General features: G+C 41.4%; 1 protein-coding gene across 1 annotated transcript; it reads left to right on the forward strand.

Moving 5' to 3' along the window:
- The first annotated feature begins 5,475 nt into the window (after positions 1-5,475).
- Positions 5,476-17,792, forward strand: ANKEF1 (ankyrin repeat and EF-hand domain containing 1). Its single transcript, XM_009282561.1, has 9 exons — positions 5,476-5,821; positions 6,291-6,490; positions 7,973-8,122; positions 8,868-8,991; positions 9,897-10,719; positions 13,583-13,809; positions 15,101-15,282; positions 16,489-16,632; positions 17,667-17,792. Exons 1-9 carry the CDS (start codon positions 5,476-5,478, stop codon positions 17,790-17,792), a joined length of 2,322 nt encoding a protein of 773 aa, XP_009280836.1.
- The last annotated feature ends 5,040 nt before the right edge of the window (positions 17,793-22,832 follow it).

Genomic DNA, 22,832 nt, shown 5'->3' on the forward strand with positions numbered 1-22,832 from the left:
GGCGGGGAGGGCGAGGAGCCGGAGAGGCGGCGGGAGGGGGGGGGGGGGGGGGGGCACAGCAGGAGCGGCACCACAGAGCTGCTGTGCTTCAGATTTCTAAAAGAAATACTCCACGCTAGACATCAGCACCCCCCTTACGCCTGGTACCTCTCTTCGGAGGAGGGCGGACTGGAAGTTACCTCAGTTTGTCTTTCTACATCGTCAGACAAGCAAGTCCTTACCACTTAAGTACAGTGTGGGTCAACGCCAGCTCTGCAACGTATTCCCTTTCCAGCAGTTTCTCTCCCGTTAAAGCCAGTCTCCTCTGCAGGCCACCCATTCCTCTGAGCTGCAACCCAAGGAAAATCAACTAACACCAGCTTTATTCCTTACCTGGCTTCCCCAGCGCCCTCAGCACTTCAGGCTCTGTGAGAGTGGTTGCACGCTCTGTTCCTTGCTCCTGGGCGCAGCAGCACCTCATCACCAACTCCCCAGCAGTCCAGGGGCTTGCAGGAAGCCCGAGCTCTCCTAGCTGACAAGCAACCTCCCCTCAGCCCCTGTCCCAGCAAGTGTTGCTCGTACACCTGATTGCCAGCTGCTGGCAGGCCCTGAGGGCTGCCTGCTGCTGGCCGCCTGGGCTCTATTACATTCCAGTTTGGATGAACGCTAAAGTGACTGGAAGTTGCAAGGCAAACTGAAGACAAAAGAATGCGCTTCTTTTGATCTAATCCAGCCATAACCTCGGGACTGTCTTTACAGCGCTCAGGACTGGGCCCAGTTTCCCAGAGGGCTGTATCGGGGCAGAGATCTTGCTATGAGATTGAAACCTGCTCAGTTCATAGAAGGGCAGACAGGAAGCGCCAGGGAAGTGACCGTCGCTCAGTGCTATGCTATGCCTCAGCCCAAGGCAAAGCGTTTCTTGAGAGTTAACACCAAGAAGGGCTCAGAAGAGAAAACCCATCATTTTAGGCTATTCATTTTACTGGATTTCAGTTTTAGGAAGATTTTGCTGCATCACTCCTATTAAACGTTAGTCACAGCCAAAAATCCAGTGCAATTATTTGTATGAAGCTACAAATATAGTGTGGCACTGTTGCCATATTGGCTCCTTTTATACCAGCATATAGAGCTCATGCTTATCTCTATGGCCAGCATGCAAATGCATTAAATTTAGAAAGTGCTAAGCTATTTTTTCTCGCTAAAGATAAAACATATGAAAATTTTGTTTGCTGGTTTGTGAATAGTGATAATTAAAGGGATGTTTTCAACTTGAAACGTTGAAACTGAAAAATGTTGAAAACTTCAAAAAAGGAGTCACAAGTGCTTCCAGCAGCAGTCAGGCACCAGGCTTTGACAGAGACTCAGCAAGTGAGAGCCCTGGCCACCAGACCTTCCCTCTCTATCAACATACCTCGATCACAGCTTGGAAAGCTTTGTGAGAAAACAAGAATTTGATTAAAATTATTTTCTTAATACTAGGTATACTGGGAAAAGGATTAATCTGAATTTGAAATGAGTTCATGCTCTCAACCAAAACGATGATACAAGCTGGCAGAATGAAGGTAGCGATTCTGTTGATGTTTGTCAACAGATAAAATTGTTGCTAAGCAGATGTAGCAAGCTTGGGATTTATGACTATAGCTTCATGAAGTCCTCCCCAGAGCATGACTGTCTCAAAGCTGCGTTAACAATCCCTCATTTTCCATTAAAAGATCTGTTGCAGGTTAAGTGATAAAAACTCTACGAAGTACGTATGGTTGGTAGTATTTACTTAATGAAAATTTGCAGGGTGCTGTAGTTACATTTTCATTATAGAAGCCTGTTTCACTTGCTTGTAACTTTACCTGTCGCTGGGTAGAGTTTTCTACCCCACCTGTCTTTCTTTGATTCTGTTACTGTAGAAACTTCTAATAAAACTTGATCCAGTGAGTTTCAAGAAATACTGCAAAGAAATATTAACTGTCACAGTTAGAATGTTACGGTTGTTTTCATGTAAATTGTTGGTTCTTAATGCTTTGAAGCAAAGACTTTAAACTTGGGAGGATCTCACTCGTGGTTGGATTGCAATAACACCACCATTGTGATGAAAATAATTTCAGTTATGTTTACGGAAATAATTTTGTTACGGTGTGTGAAGTATTAAAAGAATACCATGATAAGCATCTCAGAAGCACCAGGAAAAACTGATCAGGCTGAATTGGGGCTAAAATTGTAATGGAGTGTAATACGTTACCCTGTGAGCAAAAAGGAAAGTGTGCAGTAAGTGTAAGGTGTGCTGTCAATCTCATGTCCTGCATGAGGCAGAGGTTGTAGGGAGCAAGTGATACCTAATCACGTAGTTAAAATAATCATTGGACATATATACAGGGACATTGCAAGAATATTGTGTGGTTTGTGGTTTTTCAACCCTATTCTGTGGTGTCTAACACACATGCAGCACATGTCCGCCTTTCCCAACAGGGCTGCTGATTCTCCCGTGGCCTCTCAAAGCTGCTGCTGTTCCTGCAACAGCCTGTGCCACTTGCCCCTTTGCTGTGTCACTGCTGTGGATGCTGGCAGGAACAGGAACATCAGTGATGGCAGGTGTTTACTTACAACTAGTAGTTGCTTGGGTGTGTAAGATGCACTTTAGGTTCACACTTGCTTTGCAAGTGTGTCATTTTACCCGCTGGAAAACACAGCATTCTAGGATATGCTTGTACTTCAGAGACTGAGTGTAGTGTTTGTCCAAGAGGTAGCACTAGCATTGTTCTGAATCTCAAGGATAATCCGTTAAATAAATCCAAATCCATATGCATTGAATATTGTGTCCAGTTGTGCCTTCATTGAATTGATTTTTACCAACTGCAATGCAGCTCGTGTGCTGTAGCATTACTAACCTATTTCCATGGAGAATGTTGTTTCCTCAGTGTTTGCAGCTTCAGGGGTGAGAAAGAAGGGAAGAAAAGGCAAGTTTTGATCCTAAATGAGTTCCTGAAAAAATGCTGTGCAAAATCCAGGTGCAAATAATGAATAACAGTGGGAAGAAAGGATCCAGTTTTCGGAAGTAAACCCAAGTTCCTTACTGCTGCAGGGTAGTGGGAAACAGAACAAGAGTATGAGAGAACATTTAAGCTTGTCAGCTCCATCTAAGTATGTTTAAAAACATTTCTTTTGCTGAATTTCAGTGGTGTAAGTACTGTAAGAGCCTTCCCTGCAGTACCTTCTTGCTGCTCCTCGCCACAACCCCTGCAGAGTTTGCACCACTTCTTCCCCTGTGCTCAGAAGCCAGGAAAAACTTCCTGTATTGAGGATTTGCTCAGAAATTACTTCCTAACGTTTCAGGCTCTAAAAGCTAGACTCCATAGGGGACTCTAGTTTTCGCTTCTACCAGAGCATTACCCAGAAGTAGCCTTATTTAGGAATAGAGTGCTGCTATAGTTGTAACCCCTGTCAGTAGAAAAAAAATCTCTGCATTTATTCCCTTTCACAGGACAATATGCCACAAGAAGCACAGCATGGTAGGGATGAGAATAAACAAGGCACAGGAGACAGATTTAAGTTATTGCTACTTAATGGTTTAATCATGCAATGTAAGAATATACTTTGTATATGATCAGAATGAGGGTTGTGTAAGACCTACACAGAAAAGAATTTAGCATTTAAGCAATGGCATATTTAAATGGAGAAAGCCCCCAAACTCTGGGAGCAGCTGACCTATTCTGAGCAGATTTCACTGCAAAGAGAAAGAGTCTTTGCAATTCAGTGCTCACTTAAACACTTGGGCAAGTGAGCGGCTTCTAGTAATAATGACATTCAAATAAAACATAGTGTAGAGCTGGTCAAAACTGTTACGACGACAAACGGTTTTTCTAGCAAAACATGAACATTTTACAATATTTTTGCAATGCTCCATAGACTAGAAAGGGCAGCTTTTAAGTGGCTCCAGGCATCGTACGGCCCTTCTCTACCTTTTCCTTACTCCTTTCCTGAAACACCTCTGCTATTTTAACTCTGTTACAGGGGAGGAGCGATCAGCTGCGGTCAGATGTGTCAGACGGTGTAATGGGGTTGTTTTGCACACAGCGCCTGACTCGGGGCTGCAGGTATCTTTAGGCAGCATGGCCAGATGCACAGGGAGAGTGCCAAGTAGCTTGTTTAGCAGGGGAAAACGCAAGAGGGACAGTTCTCAGCAATCTGTCAACAGTAAACTTGACCCCGTCTCTGTTGTTCCAAAAATAGGCTGGCCACAGAACTTCAAAAGAAATGAAAGGTGGTAGTTACAGAAATGACAACTGGCATGTTGTACCTGTGGTACAAAAATTACCGTGCTCTATCCATTCCCAACATGATTAGCCTTCATTCATTTTTTTCAACTCTTCCTGCAGTTTTCTCTCAGGCTTCCTTTCCGGAATGGGAGGTGTTGCCTCAAAAAGTTTGTTGGAATTGTGCATCCTTCTGCATCTCTCCCTTTTCTTGGACATCTACAAAGCACCAAGCAGTAGCCAGGCAGATTGCCGAGTGGTCCCATTTACAGGCTATATTGCTAATAACCCCCGGCCCCCAAACCCCAAGTATTCCCTAACAGGACGCTGTTCCTCCATGTTTTTTTGTTGCATGTCCTGTAAGTGCACTGTCATTTTTGGAGGACAGGCTGACCCAAGGCTTGCTGAAGCTGATAGGAAGCTTCCCATCCACTTAAGCAAGCTTCAGAAATGGTCCTTATAATGTCTGACCCTTGCTTGGCCCTCCAGCCACAAGTGCTGAGACTAGCTAAAAGAGGCTAAAAAGCCTAAAAAAAAATTCAGAATTGAGGCAAATGCAAAGCTGGTTTCCTGCACCGCACTTTCCTCAAGAAGCATGTGTTGCATCACCTGGGGGAACCTTTTTCCAGGCCAGTGCCTCCCTGTCTGCATCTTTTTTTCCCCAAGGGTTTTGCTGCAGAGAAACGCAATTTACTCTTTTATGTACATAGCCCAGCAGAAAGTTCATGCATCAGCTACCAAAAAAAAAAAAGGTGCTCAGGTACTGATGAGGTGATGCTAGTATCAATTTTATGTTTCAGCAAGTGCAGAGGACGCTGTGACTTGTGATTTTTTTTTTTTTCCCCTTTGAAGTACTAAAATGACAGATGATCAGCCTCCCCTTAGGCTTCCAAGTAATTGTAGATTATAACAGTTCCTTGAATGAAAAGCAGTTACCTTACAGCTTCTTAACTTAATTTTCACCTTGAATAAGCCTTCTTCAGAACAGTTTGAAGACTAGGAAGAACAACTTTGCAAGGTGCTACGTGTGTTTATATAGTCTCTATATATGCTGTATATACTAAATGAGATAAATTCATTCAAAGCTTAGTGCTCTCTCAAGTTCAAGTGGATATTTTCATGCCTTGAACATAGTTTGATTCCTGTTCTTACTGGCATGTAATTATAATCTCATCTCTGAGTTTACATGTTTTCTTCTCTCCCCATGCAGAAATTACTTCCTTGAAAGAAGCCATTTTTTTCTTATTCCAGGATGTTACCGGTAGATAACAGGCTTCTAAACTTACAGATCTACAAACTTCTTCAGTGCGTTCACCAGAAAGACAAGAAGCAAATTGAAAAGCTGGTCCAGAACGGGTTCCCAAATCTCATTAATTTCACAGAGCCTACGGAAGGATATAGTGCCCTTCATTTGGCCTGCATTAAAAATGACAATGACATGTGCAGCTTCTTGCTGGAACAGGGAGCTCATCCAGATGTCCAGGACAAAATGGGATGTACTCCAGCAATGAAGGCAGCTGAGCTAGGCCATGAGTTGGTTTTGGATTTGTTAGTGAAAGCTAAAGCAGACATGACTGCTGTGGATAATGAAGGGAAAGGTAAGTAAAAGGGAACCTTATCAAATCAGAAATACCATCAAATGACCTCTTGCTGCGTATCACCATTGCCACATATGTTGTGTCCAATCTGTAGAGAGGAACCGTGGTTGAGGGTAATCCTTACAGCTCAACAGAAGCTATTGGCCATAAGAGCTTTGGTGAAAGTGAAAATAATTCTCCCTGAACAGTCTAGGCCTTTAAATCATAGGTCTCTCCAGTACGTAGCTGAAAGATAACCTGCGATTGAGAATCATGTTCCTCCCATGACCTGCCACATATTAAGTGCTGGTTTACTCCCCAAGTTCAAAGGCCCTAAACTGGGGCTGTCTTTTTTGCATGTATATACCCTAAGAGAAGTTAATGGATCTCTACTGAAGGAGTTTGTCTGTTCAGCTGTGAAGCTTACAGCCTAAGTAACCTTTCTAATAATTTAGTATTGCGCCATAATTCCTGCTGTTTTTCTTTGCAGGTGTTTTGTTTTACTGCATTTTACCTACAAGACGGCACTACCACTGCATGCAGATTGCCTTGGATTATGGTGCAGATGTCAACAACTGTACTACTGATGGGAAGCCTGTATTTCTACAAGCCTGTGAGCAAGCTCATGATATTAAAGAAATATGTCTGAATTTCTTGGAAAGAGGAGCAAATCCCAATGCAAGAAACCCAGTATGAATATTTCTGTAACTAAGAACATATATACAGACATATAGTTACCAGAGGAGTAGAGTATATGACCTTAAATCCTCACATTAAAATAATAAAGCAGTGACAAGTGCTTAACTCTGTGGCCATGCCTATTCCCTTCTTCTGTACCACCCTTTTTTGCAGGAGCAGGGATTTAAGTCTTCTGCTTGAACCATGTATCCTTGTTTAGATTTTTGTAGACTAGAGTGCAAATATTTTACAAAAACAAAATGTAACTGGGCCAGCTCTTAGGAGTTGCAGGTCACTGTACTTCAGTGGAGCAATGCTGATTTGTACTTTGCCTGGATGTGCCCTAAGGTTTTCAGGGTTGAAATAACGTACATTAAAACATGAGTCCAGCATGAAAAATCTGATGGGGAATCAAGGCAGGGATGAGACGTAAGAAACTCTTTTCTCTCTTTTCTACATCTTAGTAATTTATTTGTTTACTTCCTTAATTTAACAAAGACCTGAAGGACTGAAGCTCTGTGCTGTTGGTCAAGTCAAGGAGCTCAAGCTTCCCCTTAAAGCTACCCATGGCTTTTGCTTTGGTCCTAGTTTTGCAGTATCCTTCCTAGCTTGTAGCTATAGCAAAAATCAACGTTTGGACATCCTTATCCCATCCTCCCATGCATGTGTCCGCTTCATGCACTCAGTGCATGAACCTGCATTTTTTTTTTTGTAATATGATGTGCACATACCTGGCCACATAATGGGAGTGGTTTGCTAGGCCCAGAGAAAGACAGGTATCGGGGAAGAACGTATGGTTCAGTGGAACATATCCACGGCTCACTGCTTTCTGCCCCTCTGTAGAGCGGCATGCAGTCAGATATTCTAAAGTGTTGCTGTGGGCCAACATGTTAATAGCAGGCGATCCCTGATCCAAGATGTGCTCTGTTCCTGGGAAGGTCACCAGATCTACCAAAGTCAGCCATTATAAAGAAAATAGGTATTGCTAATCACAAACATATGCTATTATCTAGAAAAAGAGACAGCACTAATGTATTAGACTGTGAACTTTTCCTCTCAGACAGAACAGTAGTGAAATTCCCCGGTTGTTCTGCCTTCCCTGTAGCACTCCTCCAGCCATAGCGCCTTATGCTCTTTCATGATAGAGATGGTATTTTTGTGTTAAATTTTGTAAACATGCATGACAGCACGCACACAGAATAAAGAATTCCTTAACTAAGGTATTGATTTTCATGGGGACTATTCAAGGGACTCAAGTTACAAATGTACTTGAGTCGCTGGGATTTGACTACACATATTTTAGCAGCATTATGACTAGATTCTTAAAGTTTACCTACAAGTGTCTTTGAAACTATTAGACTCGTCTCCTTTTTCTGGTCATACCTTAAAAGGAGACCTTCAGTTTTATGCCACCTTGCAACAATCAGATCATATTGTTCCAACCTGAATTAGCTTACGAAACAAATTCTGAATTGTTTTCTTGCTACCTTGTAGGCTACAGGTCGCACAGCCTTAATGGAAGCTGCAAGAGAAGGCGTTCTCGAGCTGGTGCGTGGTCTACTTGAGAGAGGAGTCGATGTTAACCTATTTGACCTTGAAAGACACAGTGCTGCACATTTTGCAGCCAAAGGAGGCTTTTTTGAGGTATCATCATTTGTGGCGTTAAAGCATTGCTGCAAAGCCAAATCTGGGGTGGTTTTTTTGTTTGTTTTTTGGGGGTTGGGTGTTTTGGGTTTGGGTTTTTTTTTTTTTTTTGAGTCCAGTACCTCAGCTGATCAAAGCATAATAATCAGCAATCAAAAGCAGCTTCTTTTTAAGTAAATCCAACAGTATAGAAACTCTCTCATAATTGCAGAGCCTTTTTTGCCAAGGTACCTCTGAGTGTGTGTGCTAACATGGCTGTCTGGTGTTGCTCCATTGGAGAGCTGTTGCTCCATTGGAGAGCTTGTTTCTCTCAACGTGTAGCATGTCACAGCTGTGTAACTTGGATGAAACATTACCATTATAAGAAGGGCAGATGCAAACAGCTGCAGGTAGGCACTTGCTTCCTTATCCCCCATATCATCTTCAAAGTATATAAAATTATGCAGTTTTGATTGTGCATGCAACATCAGCGTTACTTTAAGACAGTGGCCTACACTAGGCTGGCAGGAGTGAAGACTGTCCTTGATGTCTACAACTGCACAAGGTTTCTATTTCCTCAGTTAAGTAAGCACAGTATTACAGAAAACTCAAATGTTATGTGCACATTGATCAGCTGGGCGTGGGAGAGAAGTTTACTATATAAACCGGGAATATATGATACTGCATTTATTTGTAAATCATTCTTGCACTTCCCCATCTTAAGAAACAAACAAGATTTTTGGTGGTACTGTCTTTGTTTTTCTAGATTTTGAGGATTATTTCAGCTTATAATGGAGACCTGGGCCTGATTGCTATGAATGGTAACACGCCACTTCATTACGCTGCGGAAGGAGGATTTGCAAATTGCTGCAAGTTTATAGGACAAAGAGGTACATTAAAAATAAGTTATTTTGCAACTATAATGTATATTCTTTTTCTGTGCTAAAGGAAAGATTTCACTTGGGCATTTATGAAAGATTTGACTCTCTGAAGTATCATGTAGCATGTGTAATTCTCATTGAGAAGTGCCTATCATAGGCTATTATGACTTATTTCTAGTAATATGGCTGAGATAAAACATTCCTTAAAGAATGCAGCAGAAACGTCATGGGTTTGTATAATTTAGAACTGGACTGTATTGAGTGGTTCTGGTTTTAGTTGTTTTTAAGAAGTAACGTATTGAATCTTCCAATAGAAGATTAATTTTTGGTTTGCTGATCATTTAAAAAAATTATCTCAGTGTAGTCATGGAGAAAACTTGGCGCCCGTGGGCATTGAAACATACTCCAAAGAAGCTATGATCATTTTCTAACTTAATCCAATAATTATATCACCTCAAGCTTTGATTCAAGAGCACCATGCAAAATCCTACATTCTGTTCTTGTGATTCAAATGTTTAACTAGTGATCCAACGCCAAATTGCAAGGTTGGGGTATAGAACAGTGAGTGACATTTTAATCTTTGTTTCTTCTTAACATTGCTCACCACTTTAAGTAAAAATGCAAAATTTTCACTGAACTTCTGCCTTTCTATACGTATTCATGAGTGGATGGATAAGTAGAGCATGGGTTGCCCAATGAATCTCCCTTTGGGAAACAAATACGGACACGTGGCTAACCTTCCAGTCTGAGATCAATGATGTGGTTCCACCTACTATCGCTATTTATAGTTAAGACAGTATAAAATTGTAGACCTGTGGCAATTAGTTGCATGTGTATTACAAGTCTCTTATATTACATAATCAGTAATTACTAATTCCACTGCATTATCAGTGAAATTGTGTACACATTTTTAGGCTGTGATCCTACATGGACAAACTTGTTAACAAAGACCCCAAGAGCCGTTGCCAAGGATGGCGGTTTTAAAGCAGCAGCAGCAGAATTGCGTAAAATTGAAAATACCTTTATAAAACAGTCCAAGCCTGGGGCTAAGGATGACAATCCCCGCTGGGCACTGAGGCTATACGACTGGTCCTTAGAGCACCAGGCTGCCCTCCGCAAGGCGTTTGAGGCCGTTGACCAAGGAGATGGGACGGTAGCTAAAGATGATTTTATATCAGTTATTCAGAAGCAGTGTGCCTTTGTGGACATTGAACAAATACAAACTATTGCTGAAATGCATGAAGGATCTCACCCTGAGGGAATCAACACTGAAGAATTTTTTAAAGGCTCTAAATACCTGCAGAAAAACTATCTTATAACGTCCTTTAGACCCAAAGGGAAGAAGGGGAAGAAAGGGAAGAAACGAAGAGGCAAAAGAGGCATTGCCATCCCTGTGCCGATTTGTGTTATTCCGAAGAGCGCGTGTCCGCGTAGGGAAGATGGCCTCCCTGTGTACATGATTGAGGCTATTCAGAACATTGCTGATAGCTACCATTTTAACCGAGACCACCCATCTGCCCATCCCGTGCACGATGACCGTGCCTGGTATATAGATGAGCCAAGGAAAACGTACATGAATATTAACTACCTTGTCAGAGCAGGAGACATTCTGTCTCTACAGAAGGCATTTGAGGAGGGTGTGCAAGTAGACATAAAAGATAAATATTACAAAACACCTTTGATGGCTGCATGTGCAAGTGGGAACACAGATGTTGTGCAGTATCTTCTGGAAAAGGGGTAAGATCATTTCAGAGATTTTTTTAAAATTGCTATTTTGGAAAGGCTTTCAAAAGCATAAGTTCCCAGTAAACATTTGGATTCAACAGACTATGGTTTGTCTTCTATTTACATAACGTTTAATATTAAAGTTATTTCCCTAAGATCCTGAGTTAGAGGGGTTAGTTTATTATTTTTCACATTTTAGTAACAGAGAAATAGAAACACCCAAGAGGTAAGTTCCCCAGGTCTGAAATTTTTTGCGTCTGGGCTGTTGATGTTTTGGTCGCGTGCAGAGTACCTACAAATCCAGTCTATTGCAACTGCAGTTAGTTCATACCCACGTCTCAAATAGTGCATCCTCAAAACTGAACTCTCAAAATCAGATGAATGATTTGGGGGAAATCTGGCTCAAGTGACTTGCCTGAAATCATCAAGGTACTCTTACCTGAATCATCAAGGCAATCCTGGACTTCCCTGTTCCACATGCCAGGGCCTTTGCAGGCAAATGTTTTAAGGGGACAAGCCTTATAATCGCTTTCCTCTGCAGCCTCAGCAGGCTGAGGCAGCAGGATTTACACAGAAGCATGTGCTGCTATTTAGTCTGCTCCTCACTTTAGAAGTGCTTCAGCAATCTTGTAGCCTACAGACACACTTGTGAAAAATCTCAATGACAGCTTAAAAATGAAAGCAATTTAAGAAAGATTCAGTCATACTTGTGTAATAGTGTAATCTCTATTTTATTGTCAGATTGCTGTAGTCCTACAGTCATTCACATAAACGCTTAAATGAACATTTTTCAAAGATATTCACATTAGCTTTGTTCTCTACCTATAGCTAGAATTCATTTTAACATTCATTTCTAAGGATAAGTGGCTGTAGTCAATTCCTGCAAAGACTTAACAGCACATGGATCTTTACACACCCTGGTAATTACACTGACATTCCTGGAGCACACGGGAAGTTGTGTAAATGTGTATATTCAGGTCTTCCAAAGATAAGGATGCAAGAGTTAGCAAATTAATCTAGCAAATTGATCTCCACTGCTTTCGTCAAGCCTCACTAGACAGCACTGGAGTCACATCTCATCATATTTAACAGTTAGACCTAGAAATGTAATCACTTAGTTTAAAAAAATAGTACCAAATTTGAGATTTTTAAATTGACAGAAATCAGAAAGTGGAGAGGAAAGTTATCAGTACAATGTTTAGCTTTGCATCTTTCAACAGCGCAGACTTTCAGATACTTTCAGTTTGGCATGGGAGTTCAAATACTTTCTACAATACAACCTTTTCAGTACGGTATCACAAATCCCTATCGAATAGAAAACAAAACATTTATTCAGAGCTATAGAAAATGCTGAGGTTTAAACATAAACTAGTGGTATCCACTTTCTATCTTGTTCCAGAAAGACTCAGAAGTAAATTAAATTTGTGCTAAAGGCAAATTCAATGTTTGATCAGGAGAAAATGCTGAAGAATTTTTAAGTCAGTGCTGTGTTGCCCCTGTTCCCTTCGATTGGTTTGTTTCTGATAGAATGAAGTTAGCAAAAGGGATTCAGGAGCAGAGCGAATATCAGTACAGGTATGGAGGTTGGGTTGAGAGAGAAAGTGGAATAACTGGAACAGCTTATTTTAACAAGAAATATAAAGGAAATAAAAACTGCATATGACTAAACCATAACAGCTAAGCAACTGAAAGATAACAAATGTAAAACTGGTAAGTCTGGGGAATTTACTGCAATAAGATCTCACCAAAGGTAGAATTTTGAAAAAGTTTAAAAATTTAAACAAGAAAAGATGAACAGATGAATCTGTTCTTTTGATCTAGAGTTTAATATTAACCATCTGACCAAAAAAGCTATCCCTGGAAGCAGCTTCCTTCCTTAATTTTTTTCTTCCTTCTCTCTCCATATCTTTTGGGAAGACATCAGCTCTTTGTCCCTAGAGTAAATGGGACAGTGACCCTAATTCAGTTCAGGACCTCTAGGTTGTCCTAAATACAATGGAAAGTAATTCACTCTGCTTGAGTGCAGGGGAATCCCCTAATGAGGTTTTGACCCCTTCTGAACCCACGCATGGCACATGTGGGAGATTGCAGATCTGGGCATGGTCACAGACTGTGCTTCCTTCAAAGATATGGGGGAAACCGTATTTCTTCCCTTTTAACACCATGAAGGGGCTCTAGTGGCTCTTGTTCCCCAAGCCTTGCTTTTGCATGAGCCCAGCCCAAAAGCTCCCAAGGCAGCCAGTTGCTAAAGGGCTGATAATTCTTTTCCTCTCAGCTTCATCCAAAGGTGAATGTCTCCCCCAAACTAGCCCTTGCATCCTCCAGAACATGCCAATTTTAACCTGGGAGCAGAAACAGATCTAGTCGAGCAACACAGTGGCTGAAAAAGTTTTAAATCCTCAGATTTTCTGAGATAGACCTTCTCTAACTCATTTGTAAATTGGGCAATAGGCAATTTTGCGACATGTTTTAGAGCACCTGTTCTTGGCCCAGAAGCATTCTTTTTTGAATTCTTTAATGTGCTTTTTGCCATTCTCAGTGAAGCTGGAGCACAAACACCAGCAGCATTTTAGAGGACTAAGCTGTTTGAATGCCCGTTTTTCCCTGTACTTGTGAAAACCTCCATGTAGAGGACACTGTGTTGGTTTAGAGGGGGATATGATCACCACCCAGGCATGCTCTTAGAATTAATGTTCCATGACAAGCTATATATCAGATACTAAAATGGTTTCAGAGTAGCAGTAGCAATATGAAAGTATTTATTTACATTGAATATGCCATTGCAGTGGGCAGTTAACATTGTACTTGAAGCTGTGGATGTTGCTGTATCTAGTAGCTAGCTTCACCTGCCACAACTTCTCTTATTCTTTTGTAGAGCTGATGTAAATGCAACAGACAATTTCATGTGGACTCCTCTCCATCACGCTTGCTATAACGGACACCTAGATATTGCTGAACTGATAGTGAAGGCTGGAGCAGCAGTGGATGCACCTGCAATAGGCAATGCAACCCCTCTAATGAGAGCCATTGAGATCTGCAGGTTGGATATAGTCTATTTTTTAATTGATGCGGGTGCTGACATCCAAACTACAAACAGCAATGGTAAATATCAATGTCTCCAAAAAAGGCCTGCTTCCTTACGTGTATACATGTTTTATTAAAAAAAAAACCCAACAAAACAAACCTTAAGTTCTTGGGACACTTTGAGAAGCATTCTGAATTTATGATTGCGATCAGGATCGGGATGAAGGTAAGAGTTAGGTTTAATTAGTTTTCTACAGTGTGGAATCACTACTGTAAGTAGTCAGCTTTCCTGGGTTTTATGCATCTAGAAAATAAAGTAACATGATTAAGGAGACTGTTGCTCCTCACAAGATATATATGGAGTTATAAGTGGCTTTAATGAAAAAATTTTATCTAGTTATTAACATTATTTGATGGAAGATTATATTTTAGTTGTGGCCAGTGTATACTCTGCCACCCATTTAAATCACTTAGTTTTTATGCACAGGCAGCACTGGTTAAAAAAGTTTCTTACTGCTTAGCATGTAAATATTGCTCCCTGAGAAAAAAAAAATACTTAACAGAAAAACAAATCTGAACTGATACTGAAGTGTTGCCTCCTCACAGCAGATCCCTCATTCGGTATTATTTCCTCTATTTTTGGAGTAATTTAAACAGTTAGCATTTATCACATTTTAAGCTCTTGCTCTAGCATAGGAAGCAACATTGCTACATAATGAGACTTTCCTTCCCAAAATGTCTTATAGGTGAATCCCTGCTTGTAGAAGGGATGTGTATTCTCCATTTCTGTTACCATGTGAAGTTCTAATTCACACGGCAGTTTAATCTCACAACTACTTATAACCACAGGGTCTCATCTCACAAGATCGAGGAGAGTTTTTCCTTTATTAAGCACTGAAGGTGTTCCGCCCCATTTAAACCATGGGGCTTTCCCTTGACTCCTTGCCAGCCACAGAGCACATACTGGAAGATGTAGATACCTACGATAACTTGGTCTACATTCCTAACCTTGTACTATGCTAGCCGTCTCCTAGTGCTAAATGCTCTCAGCTCTCAAAGATCAAAATTACAACCTGCAGGTCCAGTATATTAAGCTGCAAATGTCAGGACATTAAGAGCAAAGCAACCACTCCAAGAATTCCTACAATATTTGGTTTCAAGGCTTGTTTCTGCAAGGCCTTATTTCTGCAAGCAGTGCTGATGACTGCCAGTCCTCACACCAGTGTCAGGCACGCTCCTGGCACACTGAATGGCTAATAAAATAGAGGCCTAATTAAATTCAGTTGACTGTAGTGTCATTATCCAGTTGCAGTAACAAGTGCCAAGGTTCATTTTCTGGCTTATACAGACATTTGTTTTTTAAATACAGGAAAGAATGCTCTCGATATTGCTAAAGTATTTGCAGATTCTAGAATAATTGATCTGCTCCAAAATAAACTGGAAGATTTGCCAAAAATACCAGAAAAAAAAGAAGCAGAGAAGGAAAAAGCTGTGAAGCCAAAGTCACCTTCTACACTGATGCCTGTAGAGGTACAAGCTGTGAAAGAGGAGGTATGAGAGATGGTAACAAAGGATTGATTTGCTAATAGTTAGTAGAGTGCTTCTTTCATTTATTTGGCATCCATGTCTCTCTAAAGCTGTAAATCAGGCAGTTTCTTTGAAGTGAGTATTTTCAGAAGCCAGTGCTTGTTCTTGCCAGTACTAGTACTTGATCATTGGTTGAAATTTTGACTTCTTAATTACATGAACTTCACGTCTTCCCCAGTCCCACTTAAGAATTACGTCCTGTATCACTGACAGGACACAGAAAAATATTTCCTCTTCTTTTCCCCCTCATCCTGAAGTTTATGATCATCCACTCTGTTGTGGTAAATACTGAACAACTGGTAACCATAATTTCTTAAAGGGAGCATGTGTTTCTTCACAGGATAAGACCAAGGCCCTTCAAATTTGTAGAAAGGTCTTTTTATTCTGCTAATCTAACTCACTGAGGCGATATCAGGCTTGCTGGCTTCTCATTTCCCAGCTTGTCTCACATCCTTCCTCTTCTACTGTTGACCCAACTCCTGTTTCTCAAATCCCACACTGATGTTTGGCTGTTGTACTTCTGAACGCCTTTCCTGCACCCCCCCCGGGAGCCATGAGTACCTTACCATTGCCCTAGCTCCCAGGCTGACATCAGCCTCCGTGACCACATCCTGGTTGTCTTATTGTGGATGAGATCTTCCCGATTTACCAGTGGTACTTGTTAGTCAGACCCAGGATGCTATTTGGAGAGAAAATGCAATTGTATCTGCATTGCTGGAAGTATCCTTTTGCAGTCCTGCCCCAAACGGTGTAGTAAATATGTCCCAGTAGCCAAATGTTGGTTTCCCCCTTTCAAAAATGTTTTGAATTTGTCAGGGATAGCGTAGGACTTTCATAGGCAGGAGGACGACAACCTTAGGTGCTTATTTATTCATCACCCAGCACAGGATGAGATCACCGGTGGTACTAGGTGATTGTCTTGTGAGCCTTAAAGAGCGGTTAATGTTTTAGTGTCCAAGAAGGAGAGTCATCACCTACCTTTTAAAGGGTTTCCCTCACAAATTTTGGTTATAAAAAAAATTATCAGCTTTAAGAAAAACAGATTCTGAACAGATTAAGAAAAGTACACACAGAGTAAATAGAGGGCAAAGAAGCATCAGAAGATGCAGGATGTGCGCCTTGCTTCCAAATGCAATGTATGTGTATAACTGATAGCTTCTTCTCTTTCAGCCTTCACAGATATCTCTGCCAGCTGTAGAAAACCCCGTTCTTGAAAAGACAACACATTCTCTTAAGGACAGTGTTATTTATCTGAACTCTTTGATAACCAGTGGTGCTACTAAGAGAGACGACATCACATTCAAACCCAAAAAAGTACGTACAGTAGCAAGACATGAGCACAGATTCACGTTAATTTAAAGGTAGACCTTGCTGTAGATCAAAAACCAGAACAATCTGATGAAATGACTTCACAATTCAACTAGCTTACAGATGATGTGACACAGGCTAGAGAGATTGCCACAAAACAAGAGTAAACTAAAGGGTTCATATATATGTGTATATGTATTATATATACACATATATTTATATAAAACAAAGCATCATGGAAATCAAGCTCTTATCAGGTTTTAAAATAGGATTAAAGTAGACCCGCAGTAAAATACAAATGCGGCTATGTTCATGGTATGGATTTTTACATTCTTGTACTTAAAGGATAGGAGTCCTTGTGCACAGGACTGGCACCGCCTTCTAGCTTGCCTTCTCAATTAGTTATCACGTGATTACTTATATCAGTGACAGTTACTGAACTAAATGGATCACAGTACACCAAATGTTTACTTCCTAGAGTTAGAATACTGGAAATAAAATTTTTGTATTAGGGACTTGTTAATACTCATTCGCAAATAACCGAGAAAAAGAAGATCAGAGGGAAGTAGTTTTTTTAATTTTTTATTTTTCCCCTCCTTAAAAAGGAAAAGAATACCATTGCTGACTGAAAGGTTTTGTTTGAAGTTTGTTTACCATTTCCCTAACCCCGATTTGTGCTAGTTTCTGCAATGGTCTCGGGGGAATAAGGCTACATTGCCAGGGACTCTACGGCTAATTACTATTTTCCACTCTGAGGATCTTGGGCCTGTGTCAGTCATTCTAAACAATTAGCTTTGGATCTTCTTTCCGACATTATCCCTAACGTGAGCCCATGGCATATTATAGATTGGAAGAATGCTCTGCTTGTACATACACAAATGGTTGTGGTATCTTCTGCTGAGAGGCCGCACTAGTTTTCTTCTATGTCTCAGGGTGGAAAGGAGTGCTAGAACATGGCTCTGTTTGGCTAACAGTATCTTCTTAATGCTTCAGTTGCAGAAGTCATGTCCAAATTAACTACAAATACCTTTATTTTCTAGATTTGGACCCCTGAAGCCGCAACAGAGGAGCTAGTAAGAAAGCAAGAATTGCTCCGTGAACGCTTTACTCTTGATGGCCACTCAGAAAGCTTCACGACCCCCTTTAATAGAAAAGTTATGGAGTAAGCACACCAGCTGGAAGAAGCTACTTCAGCACATGTTTTGAGGGGACAAAAATCTAAAAGGCTACTCTTCTGTAAGGAAGGAATCATGCAGTGCTCAGTAAATGTATCTCAGTTACGATTAAAAAAAAATGTAGTAAGTTTTTCCTCTGTAGATTATGTTGCTTACACACAATCTTCTGTTAAGGGCTTAGTCTGGAAAAAGGTTTATCCTTATGTGATCCTAAGTCTTGGAGCTGGCTCAGTGTAGTTCATGGAATGGCCACTACATGTGACACACACATGTCCTTTTTCTTTGTAAAGGTCCGGCTTTATAAGGCTATTTTTCACCCCAACATAAAACTTCTTCCTGGAAGATAGAAGTGTTACCCTTTCTACTAAAAGGGTATTAAATATAAAGATATGAAGATAGCATTCAGAAATTTAAGACACCAGTGTTCTTGGTTGTCTTTAGAGGCAACAGAAAGTACCGAATTTACGACCAGCACTGCTACTGTCTAGCTTACTGCTGTCATGTTCTCTCTCATACACTTACAAGAGTGCACAAACCTTTCTCCTCACTGAGGATGTACTCCCCAACTGCAGTGTTGCAAAGCTGTTATCAGGACCTTTAGATATTTTTGGCAAACTTGAAAAACATTCAGAGATTTTGTGAATGCGGGTTCTTGTATTAAGAGCTACATCCACAGCTAATCCAAATCAGTGCTTGCCCCCACAACAGCAAAGCCAACAGATATCGTCCCTGCCATTAAAATGAGGTTTTTGGGTGGGAAGGAACTGGTGTCTTAGAAGTGACCTGACCAGGCTGTGGTAATTTAGTGTGAAGAAAAGGTACTGAAAGTTCATTATAGGAAGTGTGTAATGTCAAGATTTGTGTGACAGGACCAGGCCAAACCAGCCTGCGTTCTGCCAAGAGACTCTGCCTCTTGAGTTCTGTTGATTATCTCCGCAAAATGGTTGGCAGCAGAGAAGTGAGCCCAATTTGGAGCTTCAAAAAAGGCAGTAACAGGTGATAAGTTTTGGGTAAGCAGAGGCTGGAAATACTGGGAATGTTTAGCTTCGAGAAAAGAAGTGGGAGGGAATGCCATAAAATATATCTAAAGAAGCAACAAGTGTGGAGAAGCAAACAGAAACCTCCTATCTATTCTTTCACAGGATACAAGAACATTCAGACTACAGAAAAAAAGAGAAAGCAGCACACAGATATTAAATACTCTACAATGTGCAAATAGCCTGCAGAACCCTCTAGCCCAATTATCCGTGGAAACTGAAAAAAAATTACGTAGATTGTGAGGAGAGTCTAGTTAGCTAACACATAAGGGATAAAAATCCCTTGTGTTTCAGGACCTCAGCTAATTACTGTTGGCACACGACAGAGGAAGTTTTCTAGCAATGCAGTTCACTCCCTGGTTGTCCAGTGTGGTGATGTGTGTGTCCCTTAGGAGAGAAGATGACACTGGCCTAGACAAACATGGTAAATTAAATCAGCTTCTGGTTTGATAGTACCCATTCTTCAGATTTATTTTAACATTGTGAGACTTCAAGAGCTGTCTGGCTCAAGAGTACAACTACTTTTGAAAATTTGTTTTCAAACATACTATTCTTCTTTTAACTGCAAGTCTTGAACTCCGGAATCTGAGCTTCAAACTGGGTTCTTTCCTTCTGGTTCATCTTTCTTGTAATAAGAACCAAGTTTTGCCCTTGTTGATGTGATACAGCATTTCCATGTCTGGATTTGCCTTGGTACGAGGAGAGCAGAGTGGAAGATTGCTGGGGAAAGCCTACGCAGTCACGTTGTTAAAGACACCACCACTGCCTGCATGACACTGCGTGCAGCAATCCCTTTTTAACTCTGGCTGCACATCCAAATATAAATGTGGTATTTAGTAGATAACCAAGACAAATGCAAAGCAACTAGATATATCTAGTGAGATACTATTCTCAAATACCACTGCTGAACATATTATTTGTATGAATGTGGTGGTGCACGAGTAGTTTATGACAAGTCACTTACATTGAGAAAGATATCCTGATAAGTTTAGCATTTTAGTAGTTTGGTATAAAGAAAGACTTTACAGGCAAATGAGATACCATTTCAAATATCAGCTGTCCTGGAATCCTTAATATCAGCATATCATCTTTGCCTGTCAGCATAAAACTGCTGGCTGCAGATGACTGTAAATAACAAAAGTAATAGTGTTAAAGTTAGTCATAGGAGGCAGTGCAGGCAAGGAGCAGGATGCCCACGAACAGTCGCAAGTAAAACTGCATCTCTAAAAGAAGGAGAGGCATGGCATCAATTTGCTAAACAGTAGCCAGCAAAATAAAATCAAGCAGCACAGTCAGAAACTCCTAACTCATGCCGTAAGGTAGAACTGTGTTTCTGGCAGAGTTATGTCACGGAGATTAGCTAGGAGAGTTCTCTGCTGTTAGAGCCAGTTGCTCAGCTCTCCCCTCTGGAAGTACTCCTCGCTCGGGTGACTACTAATGCTAACCGCGTTAGGGTATGGACCATTTTCTGCTGGCTGTGTTCATTGGGGTAACTGTAAGCAAACTGACAAGAGCTTGAATGCAAAGGGAACAAGCTAACCTGGCCAGCAGAAGGGGCCACCTCCTGCATCAGTTTAGATCACATTGTAGGATTAGGCTTGTTGGCAAGTAGCCTCCAAAAAGGTTGTTCTGAGAAGAGAGCACTGAGAGGAGGCCATTTTCTGTTCCCACAGGAAATCCTTAGGAGTGTCTCTGTGCTTTTTCATCACAGCCAGAATGGGCTGCAGACTCTCGCAGTCTTCACATGTTGTCCCACAAAATGAGAAGGGGAAGGCTCGTGCCTCAGCTGTACACAGCACGATGACTGACTAGAAAGAACTATTTGTGCTCCTTCAGCCTGCTGGCTTCTCCATAGCAGGCTGCCCAAAGAGTCGGCAGACTTGTCTCAAGCTACCACTCCATCTCTCATCCAGCCCTCAGCCTGGGACTGGCTTTCTGCAGGAGCACAGCGCAAAATGACGGAAGAGGCGAGACAAAGCGTCGTCACACACAACACAAGGCTAGCCACTCAATTGCATGCAGTTGCAAAGACAGCTCATTTTGTGCAAGAGAAGAAACATTTACCAAACATACATGAGGGACATTACACAGGACTCCCTGTCCCAGGGATTTCTGTCCCCACCCCCAATTGTTTTTCTCAGGCTAGCTTGGTTAGTGCTTTTTACTGCTGTTATGCAGCTATGGTATTGTTTAGGGCTTTCAAAGTCCGTCTCAGCATTAAGGTCTTATCAACTGAGTGGCCTCCGTGCTGTCTGTTGAGGGTATCAAATGATAAATGGTGTCACTATTATACGTCTGAGCCTTCCCTACAGTTCCTGTATTCATTTTAATGAGAGAAAGGCAGTGGTATTTGTGTGTTTGTTTACATATTGAAAAAATAACTACCTTGAGGCATATTCAGAGAACTGAGTACAATAAGCACCTAACACTGACTCCAACAGTGTTTTGATATCTAACACCCAATCAAAAAATGCAGTGCTCAGAAAACCTTTTTGCATGAATAGTCCATTCATTCAGGTCCCAGTGGCACAGAGGCAGGTGTCAGAGCAAACTGAGGGGTTGGGCTGGAGTCAAGAAGCACCTTTCAAGATTGTCTTCCTCAAGTGTGGTGATGAGTAGGTGTTTAGAGACTCCCCACTTGTACACCAGAAGCGGAGTAGAAGAGTCTGTTGCGTGAAGCAGTGATAGCAGTGTAGGAAGTTTTTAGGGATGTGAAAGCAGATGGCACAAGGGGAGTCGAGGGATAAAGCTCCAGAGCTCAAAATTGACATCAGCAAAAGGAAGGGTATTGAGTGAAGAGCTGGGAGCAAGCTGTGGGGGAGGGAAAGAGTCTGTGCTAATGGACTGGTCATGGAAAAGCTGAGTGATACTCAATGGACGGTGTTAAAGGGTACCAATTGGTAGTCAGAGACCTCAGTAATAGAGAGCAAAACACCACTCTCCCAAGTGAGAGAGCCTTCTGGAAAGTTGAATCAGCTGCACGTCAGAAAATGTACCGAGAACAAGGAAATTTGCAGGTGGGAGTTCAAACAGATTATGGCTGTGACTCAATCTCTTGAGACAGGTAGCACAAGAGAAAAATAAATCAAAAGGGGGAAACCAGTGCAGAAAAATGAAGCAGGCAGAAGGCAGCAACTCTGAAAGGAAAAGGAATTATGAACTCCGCACATCTACACGACCTAAGACTAGGCGAGTTGTATGCTAGTTGTGGTTCAGTCAGGCTGTCATCTAGCCTTAGTCACCCTTTGCTATTTGCCTTTAAAGTTCAAGACACTTGTGAGATCTTCAAGTATGGCTTCAAACTAATGCGGGTGCCTCAGGCTAGCTGCTGTTGACACCCAAAAGCGCTTCGCATACCACTCCACTGCAGAACATCGGCAATTATATTTCTCATCCCCTGATTTCCAACATGTGCTATTTTAAGTTCACTTGCAAAACACATGAAATAAGTTAGGGCTGGGTATTGCTGTTGTAGATACCATTGGCACACATTTATGTGCTCAGAACTTAGTTCTTTAACTCCAGAGTGTCTTTCAAAGGCTCCTCATTATGCAGGAAGCCTCAGTGCTGAATAACAGACTCAAAATTCATCAAATACTACAGGACACGATAGTAACTGCACCAAGAGATACTTGACGGAAAAGACCTCAGTGAATGATCAACTGCTTCAGGCCTATATTGAACTGATTTTATTTTCTAGGTTTTTTTTAAAAACACCTCACCATTGAGCTCCTTTCTTCTCACACATGGGGACAGCTGGATTCACGCACACCTAATTCCCCATTTCATCTACGCACCCCACCCCGGCAACCCACACATTTCTACCCAAAATGCAAACATGCACGATGTGTCCCTTTGTGCAGTTCCTCTGTCCCTGAGACTTCTCTAAGCCACTATATAGTTTCACCAGCTTGCCTCTACTATCGCTGTTAATCTAGGAGGAAGACACGATCAGGGTCATCTTATGCTAAGCAAACAGTACAAGTCATCACTT

Source organism: Aptenodytes forsteri, unplaced genomic scaffold (genome assembly GCF_000699145.1).
Source record: "Aptenodytes forsteri isolate BGI_AS27 unplaced genomic scaffold, ASM69914v1 Scaffold5, whole genome shotgun sequence".
NCBI lineage: Eukaryota > Metazoa > Chordata > Aves > Sphenisciformes > Spheniscidae > Aptenodytes > Aptenodytes forsteri.